This window comes from Elephas maximus, chromosome 3 (genome assembly GCF_024166365.1).
Source record: "Elephas maximus indicus isolate mEleMax1 chromosome 3, mEleMax1 primary haplotype, whole genome shotgun sequence".
NCBI lineage: Eukaryota > Metazoa > Chordata > Mammalia > Proboscidea > Elephantidae > Elephas > Elephas maximus.
In genome coordinates, this window is record NC_064821.1 from 135,552,629 (window position 1) to 135,567,771 (window position 15,143).

Below are 15,143 nucleotides of genomic sequence, written 5' to 3' on the forward strand. Positions count from 1 at the left end.
AGCATGGATCATTTTGAGCAGTTTACTCAAGGTGCAGTTTTTTTTTTTTTTTAACCTCACTTTCCCTCTTTCTATTTCAACAGATTCATTGTGTGTGCAGGAAATGTATTGTGTTCGAAAGAAAAATAACTATTTAAAGAGAAAAAAGTATTGAGATAATAACCCTAAATCAACCCCTTGGTAACTATTTATATTGTTTAATTTTCACTGTATTATTTAATGGGTCATCAAATTAAATACTCAGAAGAGAAAGGGATGTTTCTGATTATTAACAATAGAACATTTTTCCATTTTTTCTAATATTCATTTTAATGCTTCTTATCAAAATTTTATTAAGATGGTTTTCATTTGTTATGGGATAACCAGTTTATATAGTTTTTTTTTTTTTTTAATTGTCTTGGTGGTACAACAGTTAAGAGCTCAGGTCTGTGTAAGAAAAGACCTGTTATGTTCCCTAAAGGTTACAACCTAGTAAACCCCATGGGGCAGTTCTGCTCTGCCATACAGGGTCAGAATCGACTGGACAGCACACAACAATTACTCTGATAGCAGAAAAAGGAAACTGCACTAGGAAAACAGGAGACCTGAGGCTGGTTCCCTTCCATTAGCTCTAATCATGGGTGAATCACTTAATTTCTCTTCACAGTTCCTCCATCTGGAAAATGAGAATTAATAATAATAATAATAATGTCCCATTTATAAACCAAACCCGTTGCCATCGAGCTGATTCTGATTCATAGCAACCTTATAGGACAGAGTAGAACTAACTGCCCCATAGGGTTTCCAAGGAGCGCCTGGTGGATTTGAATTGCCTGTCTTTTGGTTAGCAGCCCTAGCTGTTAACCACTATGCCACCAGCGTTACCCACTTGTCTAACAGAAGAAGAAAATTGCCACCATTTAAAAGCTGTTTATATGTGCTATTTAGATCCCAAAAGGGCTTAAACACTTCTGCAGGCTGTGTAAGAGATATTACTTTATGGATGTTACAAGGTAGAGGACTAGCCCATGTATTTTATTGTTTCATCACTGAGCATATGTTTATCGTAAAAATGGCTGAATAGTTAAAAATAAAATATACTTTCTTCTCAATCCCCCTTCATACCCACCAACTTAATGTTCATATTTTATTTGAATGCCAATTTTATTTGTATTCATATTGTATGTGTGCAACTAGTCTCATGTTTCTTCACTAGAAATTTGGACCCATTTGTTGCAAATACAATATCTTAGAGATCGTTTTTAAATTTTACCATTTTAGAAATACATTTTTCAATTTTAGAATTTGGATTTCACCTAAAACTCATTGGCAACATATTATTAAATTCTACATATTTCTGCATTTCTCCTATATGGTATTAACCACAATAAGTATATAAGTAAATTAAAAAAAAAAAAAAGATGGACATAATTCTAAGCCTCAACTCCCATACTGAACCACTGCATATTTTGTACAGAGAAGTCACAAGGACAGAGACAACCAAGTATTTGATATAAATGTTTAAGCTAGGGTTTGATTTAAACAGTCACCAAAACAGAGTGGGCCTCCAATTTCTAAATTAAGAAATCAAATGTCCTATATTCAGAAGGACAGCACTGATGTTTCCTTCTCAGATTGCAGGAACTCTTTCCTTGCAGTAACTAAGGGACTAATGAAAATACTGTTTCTAGAAATAAACGTCTATTCCTTTTCTAAATTATTTAAACTCAGTGCAATCAGTTCTATGACAGCAACAAAATTCCTAAAATTCTATATAAGGACACTTTTGAGGTTTTACTTGTTAGTATAACATCTGTAGAGTCCATTAATTTGATTTTTTTTTTTTTTTAAGTTTACAACAGTTTCTGTAAGCCAATTAGAATATCAGATTTCAACACATGAATCACCAAAAATTGTTCAGGGATTTTTAAAAGTTTGTGAATATATACCACATAAACAAAAACATCCTATAATTATATCATATTTATCAAGTACTAGTCTAAACAAGGAGCCCTGGTTGCACAGTGATTAAGAACTCAGGCTGCTAACCAAAAGGTGGGCAGTTTGAAATCACCAGCCACTCCTTGGAAACCCTATGGGGCAGTTCTATTCTGTCCTATAGGGTCACTATGAATTGAAATTGACTAGATGGCAATAGTTTTTTTTTTTTTTTTAGTTTAAACAAAGCTTACCAGATATCTTCCTAAAGACATATTCACCCTCACTAGAAAACAGCACCCTACTCCTAATAAAGATTCTATTGCTATCTTTAAGATACTAGCTCATTTTTACTTAAGTGTGTATATGTGTGTGTGTATGTCTGAAAACACGATAAAATGAAAAGCATACTGGTATAGAAGTCAAAAGGCTTGAATTTAGTGTTAACTCTGCCACTTACTATCCATATGATCAGTCATTTAGATCTCCCAATTCTGTTTTCTCAACTGGAAAATAATGATGACTGTCTGTCACAGTGAGCTGCCATGGAACGTAAGCAAGATTAAGTATGTGGTACAACCCTAAAAAGTTATAAAATGGCAGAGGAATTTACGTGTTGTAGTGTGTGTGTGTTTGTGTGTGTGAACAGCAACATCTTTCAGGGTTAGGACCACATTCTGCTCTAGTTTCTTACCCCACCCAGCTCTAAGTGGCATGCAGGCCACAGCAGACACTCAGTAAAAGCAGTTAGTGTTATGATTTAAATCAATACGTTAAACTGATGATATAATTTACTTAATTCTTCAAATATTTCTTCTTTCATTAAAATCCAATAGTTCTCAGATACATTCTCTGTCTTACATCAAATAAAATGTAGATTAAAAAGACAAAAATAATTTAAAAAAATTTTAAATATATTACCATTATTTTGTTTTATGGACAAATAATTACCTTTTCTCCAGAAATAGCTTGACCTGGGGAGAATCCTGGATCTCCTTTGGGGCCCTAATAAAAGTTATAAAACACTTAGTGAAACATAAATTACATGCAGTATATCACATATCTTTGGTTGTAAGGATGGTCAAATGCCATAATAAAGAAAAAATAAAGGAAAAAGATATCTTTAATTGCCAAAATTCTTTTTATAGTGTTATAAAAATAGATATTTTCATAGTCTGGGCATTTTTATCTTTTAAGTTTCAAGAGAGATATGACATTAGGTTTCAACTAAGTATTTCAGTACAATATTAAAATAATCTTTCTAATTATACATACTAGCAAAGTATCTCTTTTTCAAATTTTTATCACAGCTCACAATATATAGGGTTCACAACTGAGATTTTATAAAATTAAAGTTCTGATTTCATTATCATTCTCAACTAAGAAGAAATGTCTCTCTTCCTAGATAGCTCTAAATGCTATTTTCACTTTATAGGAAATAGGGGAATCAAAAAAAAAAAAAAATTTTTTTTTTTTTTTTATCTTGTCATGTCTTCTTTCACACAATCAGGGATGCTTTAAATTAGCACTCAAAATGACTGACAAAAGAAGGAAGACAGAGGGAAGAATCCTGCATGTTTCCCAGCAAGTCTTTTCATTTTATGAATTAGGAATGAGTTGACACTGGTAAAAAGTCCTGCTTTCTACATTGTTAGTTGCCTTTGAGTCAATTTGGAAGAGATAGTTTTCTGGTCTCACCTCTTCTCTTCCATAGCCACCACCACTTTTGCCACCAAGTCTACAATTTTAGATCATTGGCTACAAAATTATGGAACCTCAGAAATAACTCCAGTAATATTTCAATATATAAGAACTCAAATCTTCATCTAAAAAAAAATATAGGTAATATACTTAGAATTTATAAAACGTGTTAGAGAGGTAAGGTATACTTCTCTGCTTTAAAGAATGCTCCAAAAGCTTTTATTCACTTTGTCCCTCATTTTGTATCAACTCTATGACTCCCAACACACTCTTAGTCTTACTTGATTGCCTTTTCAAATCAAAGGGCTAGAATGAAACGGAATATTAACTAATTTATTAGTCATAATTGACTTTGACCCTCAATTCTGACTTCTGTATACTTATGGGGACTTGCCTTTGTTAAAGGAGCTATATATTCCTTTGAGTATTGTCTTAGTTATCTGGTACGGCTATAACAGAAATGCCACGAGTGGATGGCTTTAACAAAGAGAAATTTATTCTTTCACAGTCTAGTAAGTAACAAGTCCAAAATCAGGGTGTCATCTCCAGGGGAAGGCTTTCTCTTTCTGTCAGGTCTGGAGGAAGATTCCTTGTCATCAATCTTCCCCTGGTCGAGGAGCTTCTCATGTGCAGGGACCCTGTGCCCAAAGGACGCACTCTGCTCCTGGTGCTGCTTTCTTGGTGGTATGAGGTCCCCAACTCTCTGCTTGCTTCCCTTTCATCTCTGGAGACATAAAAGGTGGTGCAGGCCACACCCCAGGGAAACTCCCTTTACCTTGGATCAGGGAGGTAACCCGAGTGATGGTAATGTTACGTTCCCACTCTAATCCTCTCAACATAAAATTATAATCACAAAATGAAGGACAATCATACAACACTGGGAATCATGGCCTAACCAAGTTGATAACACATTTTGGGGGGGACATAATTCAATCCATGACAAGTAAGAGGAAAAGGAAGCTGCTTACACTATGTTATTTAAAGGATTCCAGAAGACCTACCTATCCTACTAATCTGCTACTGAGCCTGAAATCTTCAGAATAACTCTTTTAAACCATTACTGGAACTCCAGAAGGCCCTTTGTCTGGGGAGGGACACTTTTAAGGTACTAGACCATTTAACAGAATAGGTTCATCAGATTAAAATTAGCCCAATATAGTGGAAAGAGCATTGAGACTTGGAGACAGAAAACAGAGCAAGTCATTTAATCTGACACAAAAATAGTAACACATCACAACATTTAGGATCAAATTCTCTATAAATTATAAAGACTTTAGTATTAAAAATAACAAAACTAAAGAGAATCATTATTAAAATAACTACAGTAGCTGCCATCCAGAAAGCAAAGAGCACAACTCAAGTGAACTATTAACAGTACAGCAAAATTTTAACAAAAAGGGATTTGGAATTTAAAAAATTCAGGAAAGTGCCACAAAGGAAATACTAAATGACATGATTATGAGGTAGCACCATGTGGGTAGTTGCAATGAGGCAGTCCTTTGGTCAAGCCTGTAGGCCATGTCTTCCCCATTCTTCCACTTGCTAGTATCTTTGGGCTTCTGGAACAAACCACTGCAACCCCCCAAAGCCTAATGGTTTGTCTAAATGTCAGCAGAGTAAAGAGATACAATTCTTGGTTAGGTGCCAAGCTGTCTCAGCACCTCCCCCTAGGGTGGGCAGGAGAGGAAAAACCTGGATGTAATTAAATGGGTCACGCAGGCTAATGGTATACAATGGTTGGGGAGGGATTTTTCTCCGTCTCCTCAGCTATGGTGCTGGTAGGGCACATGTAGCATAAGCATAAGCTTACAGCCCATCTAACTGGACTTACCTGACCAGGGGGACACCAGCAGAAGGCAGGCTCCCATTATGACCCTCACCCACAATGCCAGGTGGAGGGCATATATGGAAGAGCTCTCTTTTTCCACAGGGGCAGCTTCCAGATGCCAGGGGGACTGGCCTGTCATGTGACTGTCCCATTTAGCCCCTCACCCAAGACACAAAGTGGTGTACGTGTGGAAGAATCATCATCTCTGCCTGGACAGTTTTGAGTCGGGGAGGGGGGAGGGGGCTGCTGACCATGGAATTTTTCCTGCTGCATGCTGTTTGCTTCTTTTTCTAAGTAATAAAAGCTCCTTTCCACATACTAACATGTGTTCAGGCACTGATCAGAAGAGCATGACAGAAATGAAACAATTCATATGAATTATAGTTTCCTTTTTCTAATGGCTCCTAGCTATCTAGAAACTGGACATCACATGTGAGTACCTTGTAGATCCTAGAATGTGACGTCTCTCAGTAGCCTTGACTTTGCCATTTCTAACAATGACATGACCTCCATAATCTCAGTTTTAAGTGTTATACTCTCTAACAAACACTTCCTCTTTTTACCTAACTTTCTCTGGGCTCCCACAACTTTTAATAGTTCTTTCAGGAGGCAGAGCCAAGATGGCGGAATAGACAGACGCTTCCAGCGAGACCTCTTTACAACAAAGACCCAAAAAAACAAGTGAAACGAGTATATTTGTGACAAGCTGGGAGCCCTGAGCATCAAAGGCAAGCTTAGACAATGAACTGAGGGGCAGGGGAAGGAAGAGGCCGTTCAGAAGTGGAGAGGAGTTACCAGACCTGAATTGTGGGGAGCCCTGAGGCACCATTCCCGGAGTGGTGGTGGCGTCGGGTTGGTACTAGCACTTGGCCGCAGTTTCCTCAGGAAGAAGCAGCCACCCACACAGCCTACTCACACCTCCGGAAACTGAGAAGAATGGCACTCTCCGCAAAAGCAAAGTACTTGCGTGTATTTTACCGTGCCCCCCACCCCGCCCAAGCCTGCTTCAGCGGCTGAATCCCTCGGCATGAGATAGACCCTGGTGAGCACCTAGAGTCATCCTCCCAGCCTTGGGGAAGGAAAAAATTTGTATTTGGGGGAAAAAATAATTTGCTAGCTCCATCTAACTGGGAGAGCTCAGGACAGAAGTGGATCCTGTCCAGGCATAAATCGTCGTGTACCTTGAGCACCTTTCCCTTCTGCATGGGCCTGTGTGGGCCTATTTTGGGAGAATAGGCCCTTGCTGGCTAACTCCAACCATTTCAGCTGTGCGGTAGAGAGGTGGGTGTTTGACGTTTGACATTGCTTTGCCTATTAAACAAGGTCCTCACCTACCCACATCAGGGACCTAAGGACTGGTAGCTCCACTCAGATCACCCAGCCACTTGCGACAGGGTTCCAAAGATAACTGGTACCTCCCAGCCCTTACAACCAAAAACTTTGGGTGCCCATAGTCCATCTGCAGAACCCACCCACCAGCATACTCAAGGGAACAAAGATGCGTTTTCCTCAGACACTTGGGGTTCAGTTGTCAGCCCCCTGCCTTGTTCAGAGCATGACCCCCTGCTGCAATCAGATACCAGTATATATGCCAATCACCTCTGCCCCTCTAAGACTGTAGGACAGAGCCTATACCACACATTTGATATCAGCTACCTGAAAACCTGAGCTGAATTCATACAAGAAAACTGAATGGACTCCTAGACTGATATACCTGATAACAGCTCTAGCCAGCTGGGGACAGGACACCAGAGCTCCAAAGGTGAAAATAATCAAGCTAGCTCACTCAAGCAACCCATAGGGGCATACCAAAACAAAACAAAGCAAGCAGCTATGACATAATAAACAAGCATAAACAAGTACAATAACTTAAAGACGGCTCGGAGCAACAGTCAATATAAAGTCACATAAAGAAACAGACCATGATCACCTCAACAGGCTCTCAAAACAAAGAATCTAGGGATCTTCTAGATGAAAGTGCATTCCTGGAATTACCAGATGCAGAATACAAAAGTTTAATATACAGAACCCTTCAAAACATCAGGAAGGAAATGAGGCAATAGGCAGAATGAGCCAAGGAACACATAGACAATGCAACTGAAAAAATTAGAAAGATTATTCAGGAACATAATGAAAACCTTAATAAGCTGGAAAAATCCATAGACAGACAGCAATCAAAAACTCAGAAGATTAGCAATAAAACTACAGAATTAGATAACAGAAAGTCAGAGGAGCAGAACTGAGCAACTAGAAGCTAGAATTTCTGAACTCGAAGATAAATCACTTGGCACTAATATATTTGAAGAAAAATCAGATAAAAGAATTAAAAAAAAAAAATGAAGAAATCTTAAGAATCATGTGGGACTCTATCAAGAGAAATAACCTACGAGTGATTGGAGTACCAGAACAGGGAGGGATAACAGAAAATACAGAGAAACTTGAAGATTTGTTGGCAAAAAACCTCCCTGATATTGTGAAAGATGAGAGGATATCTATCCAAGACACTCATCAAACTCCACATATGGTAGATCTGAAAAGAAAGTCACTAAGACATATAATCAAACTTGCCAAAACCAAAGATAAAGAGAGAATTATAAGGAGAGCCAATAAGAATAAGCTCAGACTACTCAGCAGAAACCATGCAGGCAAGAAGGCAATGGGATGACATATTTAAAAAATTGAAGGAAAAAATTGCCTGCCAAGAATCATAAATCCATCAAAACTGTCTCTTAAATATGAAGGTGAAATTAAGACATTTCCAGATAAACACAAGTTGAGGGAATTCGCAAAAACCAAACCAAAACTACAAGAAATGCTAAAGGGTGTTCTTTGGTTAGAAAATCAATGATATCAGGTATCAACCAAAGACTAGAACACTGGGCAGAGCAACCGGAAGTCAACCCAGACAGGGAAATCCAAAAAAACAATGCAAGATTACTTTAAAAAAAAGCTCAAAAGAGGGTAACAGCAATGTTATTATATAAAAGAAGACAACATTAAAATAATAAGAGGGACTAAGAAATGTAATCATAACCTTCAATATGGAGAGGAAGATACGGCGATACAAAGAAATAAAAGTTAGTTTTAAATTTAGATAAATAGGGGTAAATAATAAGGTAACCAAAAAGGAGAAAAACTATCCTACTCATCCAAATAAAATACAAGGAAAAAATAGAGACTCAGCAGAAACAAAATCAACAACAAATATGAGGAAAGGACAATACATAAAGAAAATCTACTCAGCACATAAAATCAAGTGGGAAAAAGAAACTGTCAACAACACACAAAAAAGACATCAAAATGATAGCACTAAATTCAAACCTATCCATAATTACCCTGAATGTAAATAGACTAAATGCACCAATAAAGAGACAGAGAGTGGCAGAATGGATTAAAAAACAAGATCCGGCTATATGCTCCCTACAAGAGACATACCTTAGACTTAGACACACAAAAAAACTAAAACTCAAAGGATGGAAAAAAATATATCAAGTAAACAACAATCAAAAAAGAGCAGGAGTGGCAATATTAATTTCCAACAAAATAGACTTTAAAGTTAAATCCATCAAAAAGGATAAGGAAGACACTATAGAATGATTAAAGAGACAGTACACCAAGAAGATATAACCATATTAAATATTTATGCACCCAATGACAGGGCTGCAAGATACATAAAACAAATTTTATCAGCACTGAAAAGTGACATAGACAGCTCCACGATAATACTAGGAAACTTCAACATACCACTTTCGGTGAAGGACAGGACATCCAGAAAGAAGCTCAATAAAGACACAGAAGATCTAAATGCCACAATCAACCAACTTGACCCCGTAGACATATACAGAACACTCCACCCAACAGCAACCAACTATATTTCTTTTCTAGTGCACATGGAACACTCTCTAGAATAGACCACATATTAGGTCATAAAGCAAGCCTTAGCAGGATCCAAAACATTGAAATATTACAAAGCATCTTCTCTGACCATAAGGCCATAAAAGCAGAAATCAATACCAGAAAAAGCAGGGAAAAGAAATCAAACACTTGGAAACTGAACAATACCCTGCTCAAAAAAGACTGGAGTCTAGAAGACATTAAGGATGGAAGAAAGAAATTCAGAGAATCCAATGAGAATGAAAACACTTCCTATCAGAACCTTTGGGACACAGCAAAAGTGGTGCTCCGAGGCCAATTTATATCAACAAATGCACACATCCAAAAAGAAGAAAGCACCAAAATCAAAGAATTATCTCTACATCTTGAACGAATAGAAAGAGAGCAACAAAAGAAACCCACAGGCACCAAAAGAAAACAATTAATAAAAATTAGAGCTGAACTAAATGAAATAGAAAACAGAAAAACACTTGAAAGAGTTAACAAGACCAAAAGCTGGTTTTTTTGAAAAAATCAACAAAATTGATAAACCACTCACCAAACTGACTAAGGAAAAACAGGAAAGGAAGCAAATAACCTGAATAAGAAATGAGATGGGTGATATTACAACAGACCCAACTGAAATTAAAAGAATCATATCAGATTACTATGAAAAACTGTACTCAAACAAATTTGAAAACCTAGAAGAAATGGATGAATTCCTAGAAACACACTACCTACCTAAACTAAAACAAACAGAGGTAGAACAACTAAATAGACCCATAACAAAAGAAGAGATTGAAAAGGTAATCAAAAAACTCCCAGCAAATAAAAGCCCTGGTCCTGACGGCTTCACTGCAGAGTTCTACCAAACTTCCCGAGAAGAGTTAACACCACTACTACTAAAGGTATTTCAGAGCAGAAAAAAGGACGGAATACTACCAAACTCATTCTATGAAGCCACCATATCCCTGACACCAACACCAGTTAAAGATAGCACAAGAAAAGAAAATTATAGACCTATGTCCCTCATGAACGTAGATGCAAAAATCCTCAACAAAATTCTAGCCAACAGAATTCAACAACATATCAAAAAACTAATTCACCATGACCAAGTGGGATTTATACCAGGTATGCTTATGCAGGGATAGTTCAACATTAGAAAAACAATTAATGTAATCCACTACATAAATTGAACAAAAGACAAGAATCACATGATTTTATCAACTGATGCAGAAAAGGCATTTGACAAAGTTCAACAGCCATTCATGATAAAAACTCTCAGCAAAATAGGAATAGAAGGAAAATTCCTCGACATAATAAAGGGCATTTATACAAAGCCAACAGCCAACATCACCCTAAATGGGGAGAGCCTGAAAACATTCCCCTTGAGATCGGGAACCAGAAAAGGATGCCCTTTTATCACCACTCTTATTCAACATTGTGTTGGAGGTCCTAGTCAGAGCAATTAGGCTAGATAAAGAAATAAAGGGCATCCAGGTTGGCAAGGAAGAAGTAAAAGTATCTCTATTTGCAGACGACGTGATCTTACACACAGAAAACCCTAAGGACTGCTCCAGAAAACTACTGAAACTAATAGAAGAGTTCAGCAGAGTATTGGGATACAAGATAAACATACAAAAATCAGTTGGATTCCTCTACACCAACAAAAAGAACATCGAAGAAGGAATCACCAAATCAATGCCATTTACAGTAGCCCCCAAGAAGATAAAATACTTAGGAATAAATCTTCCCAGAGATGTAAAAGATTCATACAAAGAAAACTACAGTACACTTCTGCAAGAAAGCAAAAGAGACTTACGTAAGTCAGAGAACATACCTTGCTCATGGATGCGGAGACTTAACATTATAAAAATGTCTGTTCTACCAAAAGCAATCTGCACATTTAATGCAATTCCGATCCAAATCCCAGCGACATTCTTTAATAAGATGGAGAAACAAAACACCAACTTCATATGGAAGGGAAAGAGGCCCCGGATAAATAAGGCATTACTGAAAAAGAAGAACAAAGTGGGAGGCCTTACTTTAACTGATTTTAGAACCTATTGTACTGCCACAGTAGTCAGAACAGCCCGGTACTTGTACAACAACAGATACATGGACCAATGGAACAGAATTGAGAATCTAGACATAAATCCATCCACATATGAGAAATTGATATTGGACAAAGGCCCCAAAACAGTTAAATGGGGAAAAAGACAGTCTTTTTAACAAACGGTGCTGGCATAACTGGATATCCATCTGCAAAAAAATGAAACAAGACCCATACCTCACTCCATGCACAAAAACTAACTCAAAATGGATCAAAGACCTAAATTTAAAATCTAAAACGATAAAGATCATGGAAGAAAAAATAAGGACAATGTTAGGAGCCCTAATACATGGCATAAACAGTATACAAAACATTCTTAAGAATGCAGAAGAAAAACTAGATAACTGGGAGCTCCTAAAAATCAAACACTTATGCTCATCCAAAGACTTCACCAAAAGAGTAAAAAGACTACCTACAGACTGGGAAAAAGTTTTTAGCTATGACATTTCTGATCAGCTCCTCATCTCTAAAATCTAAATGATACTGCAAAAACTCAACTACAAAAAAACAAATAACCCAATTAAAAAATGGGCAAAATATATGAACAGACACTTCACTAAAGAAGACATTTAGGTAGCTAACAGATACATGAGGAAATGTTCACGATGATTAGCCATTAGAGAAAGGCAGATCAAAACTACAATGAGATTCCATCTCACTCCAACAAGGCTGGCATTAATCCAAAAAACACAAAACAATAAATGTGGAGAGGCTGTGGAGAGATTGGAACACTTATATACTGCTGGTGGGAATGTCAAATGGTACTACTACTTTGGAAATCAATTTGGCCCTTTCTTAAAAAGCTAGAAATAGAACTACCATACGATCCAGCAATCCCACTCCTTGGAATATATCTTAGAGAAGAGCCTTTACAAAAACAGATACTTCCACACCCATGTTTACTGCAGCACTGTTTACAACAGCAAAAAGATGGAAGCAACCAAGATGCCCATCAATGGATGAATGGATAAATAAATTATGGTATATTCACACAATGGAATACTACTCTTCGATAAAGAACAGTGAGGAAATCTGTGAAACATTTCATAACATGGAGGAACCTGGAAGGCATTATGCTGAGTGAAATTAGTCAGTTGCAAAAGGACAAATATTGTATAAGACCACTATTAGAAGAACTTGAGAAATAGTTTAAACTGAGAAGAAAACATTCTTTTGTGGTTATGAGAGGGGGGAGGGAGGAAAGTGGGAGAGGGGCATTCACTAATTAGATAGTAGATAAGAACTACTTTAGGTGAAGGGAAAGATAGCTCACAATACAGGGGAGGTCAGTACAACTGGACTAAACCAAAAGCAGTTTCCTGAATAAACTGAATGCTTCTAAGGCCAGCATAGCAGGGGCAGGGGTCTGGGGACCATGGCTTCAGGGGACATCTAAGTCAATTGGCATAATAAAATCTATTAAGAATACATTCTGCATCCCAAGAGTGGCATCTGGGGTCTTAAACGTTAGCAAGCAGCCATCTAAAATGCATCAATTGGTTTCAACCCACCTGGATGGTGTATATGGGTTTTTGTGTGAGAGACTGACTTGGTTTGTAAACTTTCACTTAAAGCACAATAAAAATTATAAAAAAAAAATAATTCTTTGACCCAGACAAACTGCTAATCTGTGGATCGTCTTATATTTTCACTGTTTTATAGGGTCACTGTGAGTCAGAATCAACTCGACAGCAGCGGGTTTGGTTTGGTTTTGGTATTCCCCTCGTGGCCTTACTTCCCTCCTTAGCCAGCCTAAATACCGTGGTCTGACATTGCATATATAAATAACTCCACTGCCCCTCTCTCTTTATTTTAGAAGCTCACCTTACAATTCTTTAAATCAAGACTCCCCACCTACTCTTACCAACCCCCTAGCACAAGAATGTGACTAAGAAAATAGAAGATGCTGATGGATCTTATTTTAAACTCATGACTTCTAACATTGTTTGGTCCTTTTTTTTTTTTTGATGTGTCCAACAGTTGCCTTATGAAATTTACTTTCCTGTTTTCATAGATGATAATTTCATAACTTTTCTCTCTTCATTCTCAGATGATGACCTTGCTTTCAACTTTCACAAACTTTCACAGCCCAATCCACTGCCTCACCAAAATCTGTTCTAAAACACTGCCTTCCCTCATTAAAATACCAACTCCACCATTCTGTCTCATCGGGACATTATTGGTGTACTGTCTTTAATGAAATTGTTTCAATTTTTACTTCTCTCCAGAATAATTTCCATCATCAAGTAAACATGCTGTTATTTCTTCCATCTTTAAAAACAACTTCCCTTGAGTTCACATCTCTCTTCTCTGTTCCATTATTCTGTTCCTTTTTAGAGAATAAGTCTTAGAAAGTTATCTGTGTTAACTTGAATACTTTCTTTCCTTTCATTCTGTCTTGACCTACTCTAATCAGTCTTTTGTCCCTACCACTATCACACCTCATTGGCTATTCATTCTCAGCCTCCTTTTCTTGTTCCTCTTTTTCTTCCTAATCTATGAAACTTGGGAGTGCCCCACGACTAAGTCCTTGGATACTTCTCCATCTACATTCATCCCTAAATGATTTCATCAGGTCTATAGCTCTAAATTCCACATACACATTGATGACTCAAATGTATATTTCTAGCTCTGAAATCTCTCTGAAACTCCAACTTCATGTATCCTTTTATATCTCCACTTGGATGTCAAGTCATCTCAAATTGAGTATGTCCAAAAACAAACTCTTAGGAGTTCTGGTTCCAATAGTGGCACAGTGGCATGTATTGGACTAATCCTCCCTCAGATAACAATTATCAACTCAGGAAAAAATGCATAGAAAAACTATTTGAATGCATAGGAAAGCAACCCAGAATACGATATGCTAGAGAGGATTCTGACCCTTTAAAGAAGACAAGCACACTGGGTGTGAGTGCACACTTATACAGTTCTTCTTTCTTCCCGAGTCCGCATGGAACAGCTAGAATTCAAGCAGAAAACCACAGACCTGTTCACTGAAGGTTTTAGAGAACAGAGTGTGCGACTACCAGATTGGTTGACTGGAAATTAAGACAGAAAACCCTAGAAAAAAGAAAGCTTCCACCAAAATCTGGATATAAGCTCTCTTCAAATGTTGGCTGATCCTGACATGCTCTTGCTTAGGGGAAACTCCAAAAAGTGCAGCAGAAAGCAACAATTGGAAGACTGAAAGAATTGAGCATGAATTTCAGCTACTGCCTACCATAGGGGAAATAATTTGGAGATTAAGCACATCATTTTGAAGGGATGTGACAAATGCCTTGGTATATACCTTTCCGTTGAAATTCAGGAAGGGCCATACCTTAGAAGCAAATACTATGTTCTTGGACTGACTAATGGATTCACATTAGCAATAACAGCAAAACTGAAACAAATCTATCCTAAAAAAAAATTATAAAACCAAAGCTGTACAAGTTTAAGGTGATGAGCCAGTTATTTAATTACCTATAGAACAAAAACCAACAGCCTTCAAAGGACTTCAAAGAAGATAACGGAGTCTAAAGTCTCTTCAAAATATCACCCAGTTTATTCTTTTAATATTTAACAGTTTAAAGACAGTTTTCAAGGACTAGAAATCAGTTTCACTCTTCCTGGAGTTTATATATTATCATCAGTATTCACAGGATAAGCTAAAACCATGGGATAGGCCTATTTTAGTGCCATTATTAAATAAACTCAGAAAGCCTTTAAGAT

General features: G+C 37.3%; 1 protein-coding gene across 1 annotated transcript in view; it reads right to left on the minus strand.

Annotated features, from left to right (window-relative positions):
* Nucleotides 1-15,143, minus strand: part of COL24A1 (collagen type XXIV alpha 1 chain) — a 362,779-nt gene that overhangs the window by 329,704 nt on the left and 17,932 nt on the right. The window contains exon 5 of the mRNA XM_049875555.1: nt 2,869-2,922. Coding sequence (XP_049731512.1) covers nt 2,869-2,922 — 54 coding nt within the window. The remainder of the gene's footprint in view (nt 1-2,868; nt 2,923-15,143) is intronic.